Source organism: Rhincodon typus, chromosome 38 (assembly GCF_021869965.1).
Source record: "Rhincodon typus isolate 14 chromosome 38, sRhiTyp1.1, whole genome shotgun sequence".
NCBI classification, from domain to species: Eukaryota; Metazoa; Chordata; class Chondrichthyes; order Orectolobiformes; family Rhincodontidae; genus Rhincodon; species Rhincodon typus.
The window spans coordinates 2,374,105-2,382,498 of NC_063369.1; the positions used below are offsets into that span (position 1 = coordinate 2,374,105).

Below are 8,394 nucleotides of genomic sequence, written 5' to 3' on the forward strand. Positions count from 1 at the left end.
AGCTGTTTCTTCTGTTCTGTAGTTCAGACTGAATGGTCCTGAGGACAATAATGATGCTGGTTAAGGGACAGAGCTCATAATATTCACCAGATCCCATTCCAGCCTCTCCTGTCACCTCCCCTCCCCTCCCTCCTGCAGGGATCCTCGTAGAAAATACACTAGACAAGAAACAAACCATTCTAATTTCGCTCATCATTTATCAGTGCATCCCAGGTGTTTTAAAAGTAGCTGCTGTGTCTTTTCAGTGAATTGTAGAAATTGAGATGTCATGAAAAGCAGCAGCCATCTTAGAAATGTCAGGATAATTAGAAACCAAAATGCCTTATTTCCTGGTTCACAGATACAGACGGAGCTATGCACAAACTGCAAGGTGGCTGCAAGAAGAGAATTGGATGGTCTTCATGCAGGTTAAAGTGAACATAGCCGCCAAAGCACAGGACTGCTCCCCAGTTCCACACTGACTGGAGTCACTGAGGTGTGAGTGGTACATGGAGGGGCACCCTCTGAGGTTTGGCAGGGGGTGAGGGGTTTATACTATTGGTGGTTTTACCCTGTAGGCAGATTTGCTACACCTACCTCAGTGTGTCTGATGTGGAAACTGGGTGTCCAATAACAGAACGTGTCTTGTTCTCTGGGCCAGCATCCCACACCTCAAACACCAAAAGATAAGTCCCCAGGAAAGATGAACAGAACATCAGGGTAAACATCTACAGTCAACATATGGGGCTGATTTCAAACCCATAACCTCTGTGGGATGTCAATCAGTGGGGACAATTATCTGAAATTAAATTATTGGCATCACATCCACAAGCATCCACTCCTCCACTACCGATGCTCAGTGCACACGGCTGTTACTATCTACATGATGCACGGTAGAAGTTCACCAAAGATCCTCAGACAGCGCCTTCCAAACCCATAACTGCTATCATCTAGAAGGTCAAGGGGCAGCAGATACATGGGAACACCACCCCCTGCAAGTTCCCCTCCAAGCCACACCCCATCCTGACTTGGAAATATATCGCCATTCCTTTTGTGTCGCTGGGTCAAAATCGTGGAATTCCCTCCCTAAAGGCATTGTCGGTCAACCTACAGCACATGGACTGCCTTTTCAAGGGGCAACTAGGGACAGGCAATAAGTGCTGGCCCAGTCAGAGATGCCCACATCCCCCAGAGTGAATTAAAAATCATTAGCAACACAGGAATAGTGGGAAGCCATTCAGGCCTGCATCCTGTTCTAGTATCCAATGAGATTATAGCTGATGGATAACCCAAATTCCACACACCCCTCAAGACCCTCCCCAAAACAACCGTCATCAGTCTGAGTTTTGACTTTTCTAATTGACACCTATAGCCTCAGCAGCTTTCTGTGAAGGACAGCTCGAGATTTATACTGCCTGTGCATCGGGAAGTGTTTCCTGTCATCACGGGTTAATTAACCAGGCTTGAATTTTAAAATTCTGTCCCCTGTCCTACTTCACCCCACCCCCACCCCACCACAACACAGCCTCTGGAGGAGGTCATTTCTATACTGACCCTATCAGATCATTTAGTGCTATTAAACACTTTGACTACACCACCTCTTCATCTTCTATACTCAGGAGATACATGCCCAGTCTATGTAATTTATCTTCAATTTAACTTTTTTTTTAAAAATCTCTGGTATTACTTCAGTCAGTTAATCATTAGCATCTGTATTCAGAATCCCGGTACTTACAATCCAGGGCTTCACAGGGTATATCCAACAGAAACAGGCCATTCAGTCCGACCACTGAAGGCTGGTACTGATGATCTACTCAACCCTGCTCCAAGTCTCAGTGTAACACTCTACTCCCCTCTCCCTCAAACATTCCTTTAGTTCCATTAAATAAATCAGTGTTATTCACTCCAATCCCTCCCTATGGGAGCAGGTTCCACATTCTCACCTCTGTCCAAGTGGACTTCTTGGCGAATATTATACCGACGGCCTCCAATTCTGCTCTTTCCCACAAGAGGAATATTTTATGTTTTGAAACCTTTAATAATTTTAAGGGCCTCGATTAGGTCACCTTCTGTTTTCAAGAAGACAATTGGCCCCTGTCAATCATTTCCCGATGTATTTGCTTATGTTTCTGGTTTCATGCTTAGAAACATCCAGGGCACCCTCTCCAGTGCCTGTATATATTCCTCATAAAAATGATGACCAGAACTGCACGCGGTACTCTGTGCACTCCCTTCGTTCCTCCACTTCACACTTTTCCCACCGTACACTCCTCACTCTGACCTGGCTCAAACAGAGAGCAACGCTGGCTCTTGTGCCCTTGTACCTCCAGAACAGGCCAGCAGGAGGCGATCACAATTCAGCTTGCAGTGGTTGGTCGTTTCCAACCTGTCCCTCTTCTCATGAGGGATGAAATTCACCGAGACCATCATTCTGTGTGGGAACCCATCAGAACAATCAAATTCCCTCAGTTAGATCATTTCCTTTAAACTGAACATGGCCCTGCTATTTCCTAGAAAACTGACCCTGATCTGGATGCATTCTCATCGTAGATATTAATCCATTAACTTTATGTTTTTGTTTACACTTCTGAGCGCTAGAAAAACCACTGTAAATATCGGAATAAATAAACCACTTTCTGCTGTAATATACTAGAGTTCCATTGTGGATCAGTGAGATATTGGATAATCTCAGTGTATGTGTTGACCACAGCATCCAAGTCAACACAAAGTCCATTTTGGGTAAAATCAACAACTACAAAGGGAGAGAAACAGCTTCCAGTCACTGCTCACTGTCACACTCAATTGGTCATCATTGGAAGGAGCGGGTTGGGTTTTCATTCAACCTCAGCATAGCAGGAATTAAACAGCAGAGAAGAGGGTTGGGTTTTGAGAGGGGATGTGCAAGTAAATACAAAAGATGCAGGAGCAGGCTGTCACAGTCACAGCTTTATATGCACTGTCCACCATCAGCCAAATCCCTATCATCAGTTCTCTCTGCTTGTGAATTACATGATGCCTCTCCGACAATTGGCATCAATCCTCCTTCAAACACAATGTTGATTTTTAAACTTTTATTGATGTGCAGTTTCATGGATGTCCCTTGCACCATTCTGTATCAGAATGTGGAATATGCAATGCTGCTGATTGCAGCTGGTGTGAAGGTGTGGTCAATGTTGTCCATGAACTGGAGGACCCACACAGCAGGAAATGTGACTGCTCCACCTTATTCCTATCATTTCTCCACAGATCTTAAACTAAACCATGTGGCCAACATTACATTGCGGAAACAATAAACTAACTAATTGTGGATGAGAAGATTGTTTAGTTATTAGGAACCTCCCACTAAGAGTTTCAAAGCTGGTCATTTCTTTGACTCATTGAAGATTTTCACACATCAGTAAAATTGGTGTAACGAAGTTTAGATAAAATACCATTTCCAAATTAAAACTGTTCACCTGTGTTCTGTCCCTCTGTTTTAACTCCAAGGTTTCTGATGCATAACACGCTCATAATGATTCAAGTTTCCCCCAGACAACTCTCCTGTGTACAAAATTAGAGATGGATCAATGCAGTTGTGTATCACTGAGGCAGAGAGACAACTTGAAAAACCAGACACCCTCTGCTCCCAAAGAAATCTCAGCGATGTTGTTTCAAAGGTGGATCACCTGCACATCCTCCTACCTCAAAACAGCGGAAGTTTTTTTTAAAGTTTCTAACACACCATGCATAATCCCGACAAAGCAGGATTCACACCACTGCCATTTCAGAGCTGATTTCGCAATTTCCTAGTGACCCCAGAGCTCATGTTAGAATCCTGCTCCATTATGGAAGCAGCAAAAGGTAGAAAACAATGGATGGGCATCAGATCAAAGTCGGGTGAGACTCCTCAGTCGCTGGGGTCAAACATGGGATTGTAGGCAACAATACTGAAATGTGTGAAGATGATAGCAGTTACTGAGCACCCAGCCTCCACGCAAGGGATAGGAGGAGATTCAACTCACCTAAATATGGAATACATGGTGTCTCTTTCAAGCAGTTGATGTAATCTCGGAGCTCTTTATAGTTATTGTCGCTGGACATCAGAGTCTGCAGCTTTTCAAACACAGCCTTATCTTTCCTGCTCAACAGCTACAATTAAAAGAACAAACATAAGTTTAACGACCACATTCCTCTCTCACGTGAACACACAGCAGAACTACACTTTCGTATCATAGTGAACTGCAACTGCTGACAGTACACAGGAGCACATTAGGCCTTCTGAGGGAGCAAGCTCCGAACTAACCCCACAGCACAACTCCCAACTGCCCTGTCCCAATCCCAAACTAACCCCACAGCACAACTCCCAACTGCCCTGTCCCAATCCCAAACTAACCCCACGGCACAACTCCCAACTGCCCTGTCCCAATCCCAAACTAACCCCACGGCACAACTCCCAACTGGCCTGTCCCAATCCCATAATAACCCCACGGCACCATTCCCAACTGCCCTGTCTCAATCCCAAACTAACCCCACGGCACCATTCCCAATTGCCCTGTCTCAATCCCAAACTAACCCCACAGCACCACTCCCAACTGCCCTGTCTCAATCCCAAACTAACCCCACAGCACCACTCCCAACTGCCCTGTCCCAATCCCAAACTAACCGTGTTATGACCCCAGCTCGTGGTAAAACCAGAAAAGTCACATCCTGGAGCGATTCCTGGTTTAATGAACTACAAGTAGGTTTCCTAGTTTCGTTATCATGGTGTTCAGTCATGGAACATATTCACACAAGATTCCCAATACACTTTTGTTAAAAGAACACAAGTTTCTTACACATAGCAAAATTAAATAAAGCCGTTATACATTTGGAAACACCGTATTGTAAGCAGTAAAAAGAAAGATTCAACCAACAAGATCCTTTACAAACACTCAACCCCAGCAAAGTAGCCCTCAAGGGTTAAGTAGCTCAGTTGGGTGGACAGTTGCTCTGTGATGCAGAATGACACCAACAGCACAGATTTACCATGAAGGCCATACCTTCTCAACCTCACCCAAGACGTGGTGACCCTCAGGTTTCCCCACCAGTTTCCCCCCACCCCTGCCTCTCTCTCTCTCTATCATGAGAAAACAGCCTATGGTTCACTGGGAACTTCAGTAACACTGCTGCCTTCACACTTTTATTCCTTTCCACAACTAGCAAGATCACAAAGGTTTCCTTTCACATCAATCTTTCAGTCTCTCCCAAGTCCCGGTTTAACCCACTGACTTCAAGAAAAGCTCAGGAATTTTTCCAGTCCTCTTTCTTCTTGGATTGCTAAAACTGTTTTTCCCGGCTCTGTTGGCCTGGAGACCAAACTGCCCTCCTGCTGCCATGAATCTCTCCTTCTGAACGGAACCTGCCTCTAACATTTCCTTCTACAGGTTAGAAACTTTAACTTAGGAAACACTTCAGCAATTTTAGCTTAAATCAAATGATTTATTGGAAATGCTGTGTTAACTCACTGTTAAACAAAACATTTCTAACCCTTAAAAAAAAGTCACTTTTTATAGAACCGAAAACGAAAAACCTACTTACATCTACTTTAAGAAACCAAGTGCCCAAATAATAATATATTCTTTATTCATTCATGGGTATGTGGGCATTTAGTGCCCATCCCTAATTCCCCAGAGGGCAGTCAAGAGTCAGCCATATTACTGTGGGTCTGGAGTCACATGTAGGCCAGGGAAGGATGGCAGTTTCCTTCCCTAAAGGGCATTAGTGACCCAGGGGGGTTTTTCCTGACAATGGACAGTGGAGTAATTAGACTCTTAATTCCAGTTTTTTTTTAAATGGCCTAGCAAGATTCGAACATTGCCTGGATCTCTAGATTAACAGTCCAGCGATAATACCATTAGGCCATATTATAAATATTATTCACTGCTGCTCTTTCCCCACAGCCCTGTATCAATCCCAAACTCTGCCTACTTTCTGCCTGAGCACATCAAAAGGGAGAGAGGCTAAATATCTTGTGAAGTGATCTGTTCTGGTATCAGTCTTGTGGGAGGTACAGAGATCCACAATGTACTCATATGGCTCAAATTGATGAAAATTAATTCACACACACAAAAAAAAGTTCAGATAGAAAACAAAACAATCACAGCACAAAACAATCCATGAGCATTATGATTGCCAATCTTCTGCCTGTTCCCTGTACTCTTCCACAGTCTAAATAATTATCCAATGGTCTCTTGAAGGCCTCGGTTGAACTTACCGCCGCCACAGTTCCTAGCAGTGCGTTCCAAACTGCCTTGTGGTTCTTGATCTTTTTACAAGAGGGGACAGCTATTCCCAATCTAGTTTGTGCAGCCTGCAAATGATTTGTAAAACCTCTAATCAGATCTCTATCAGCCGCCTTCTCTCCAAGAACGGTCCTAACCTTTTCTAATCAACCCTCATCACTGAATAAACTCAATTAGAGAGTATGGGCTGAATGAATTGACGTAATCGGATCCTTACGGCTGAAAACAAGATCATTGAGATAGGGCTATAAGATGAACTTTATTGATTTACTTTTCTGGCTTTACTTTGTGTTTTGGTTTATTTTGCGCTTTAGCTTGGTGCTGGAAAGTGGCGACCCTAAACAACACTTTTCACTGTGTTTGTAATAAATAGACATGAAAATGAATCAAATCAAATCAAATCAAGATTACCCAGCCAACAAAACTTGCATCTCTTTTTTAACTGTGCTTTTCAAACTGTTGCACAACCAACACAAATATTCAAATCTCACCATAATCCCACTACTTGACCAATTTCATCAAATTCCTGCACTGCCTGAACAGATCAGAACTTTCTGATAAAAAAACAAAATAGTGCGAGTGTGGAGAAACTCAACATCTGTCATCTGTGCAGGGAGAGAGAGAGAGAATACGCTGGATTCGTCTTCAGCATCTTCCGTCTGGTACAACGTTCAATACCACAAACAATTAAAAAGTCACCCAGAAACAGGCATCGACCTACCGCCCACGTTTTTGACAATCTGAACACCGGAGTGCTCTGTAACGCTGAAACGACTGCCATCAACCCATGAAGATTATGGAGACCCTGAAGTTTCTGCAAAAGAAACAAACTAGTTTTTAAGAGAAATCCTTTCCCTGCCCTCAATGACATGGCAGGAGGGAAGACCTTATTTCATTCTCTCTTGCTGAGTTCTTGTTACCAAAGGCTATCTAAAGCTAAGCAGGTGAGATGCACCACCTTCATTGTCTGTAGAAAACTCTCATCAATCACACACTTGGGGCAATTGGGCAAACCTTCAGGTTACTGCACAGATCTGCTCACAATCCGCAGAAACTCACTTTTGCAATTTTGATAAAATGCCCGACAACTTCCACTCTTCTTTTCAGTGACTGTTTGGTGAGAATCTCTTGGATGACCCAGAAACTGACCTGAAAAAAAGACAGAATCCTTCATTTTTCCATCACATTACTATGTCTCAGAATGCTGTGGAGGCCAAGTCATTGGGTGTGTTTAATGCAGTGATAAATGGGTTCTTGATTACTTAGGGGGTCAAGGGTTAAGGCGAGAATAGAGTTGAGAAACACATCAGCCACGATTGATGTCTTGATGGACCAAACTCTGCTCTATATTGCATGGTCTCGGACACCAATAGGCTTTAGCCAAGAATGTTATAGGTAATATTTCTTACTTGAATTTATTGCATTAAAAAGTTTTAAAACTTTAGAACTCGCCATCTCCCACAGATCCCATTAACAAGCAGCTTATCACGAGTTTAAAATTTTATTTTTCATTCTCCTGCCAAATCGTTTTACCAATTAAATATCAGTAGACTGTTTGAGGGGGACATTTAACTGAAATTCCTACAGCATGAGTGAGAAATAGACCTCAAACATGGGGTGGGGACAATCAAATGGCACTGAGCACGGACAGATTACCAGAGCAGGGCTACAGCAGCTCAATGATGCGGAAATTAAATGGACCAGATTAGTTTGAGCATTTCAATGCCTCTGGTTAGTTACCAGATCCTGCCTGGTTCCATATTCTACCTGGTTAAATCTCCTGGTAAAAGCAACCACGTTGGGAGCCAAAGTGTGTTTCTCTTTCTTGTTCCAACTGCAATCAGACAACTCCTGTTTGGAGAAAAAACAAACATGGAAGATTTAATTCCTCACCCAATGAAAACTGAATAAATTATCATTCCAGATCCCAATCTGAAATTCACCCTTCTAATCCAAATATTATTTCTCTGCTACAGACTGAAGGACACAGCTCTTCCTCTTTCTAAATCTGCGCTTTTGTTCAAGCTGCTTGCCAGAGTGTCCAGGGGTTTAAATCAGCCAATCCTTCATCTGGCCAACCCTACCAGTGCAGTACTGAGGCAGTGTTGCACTGCCCGAGGGTCAGCGCCAAGGGAGCGCCACACTGCCCGAGGGT

General features: G+C 43.4%; 1 protein-coding gene across 4 annotated transcripts in view; it reads right to left on the bottom strand.

Annotated features, from left to right (window-relative positions):
* The window catches only part of LOC125487262 (ras-specific guanine nucleotide-releasing factor RalGPS1-like), a 45,690-nt gene that overhangs the window by 19,560 nt on the left and 17,736 nt on the right, over nt 1-8,394 (bottom strand). For all 4 annotated transcript variants that reach the window (XM_048618067.1, XM_048618071.1, XM_048618070.1 and 1 more), the window contains exons 5-8: nt 8,007-8,090; nt 7,299-7,388; nt 6,961-7,053; nt 3,981-4,107 (exon numbers count right to left, since the gene is read on the bottom strand). In XM_048618067.1, the coding sequence (XP_048474024.1) occupies nt 3,981-4,107; nt 6,961-7,053; nt 7,299-7,388; nt 8,007-8,090 (394 nt within the window). The remainder of the gene's footprint in view (nt 1-3,980; nt 4,108-6,960; nt 7,054-7,298; nt 7,389-8,006; nt 8,091-8,394) is intronic.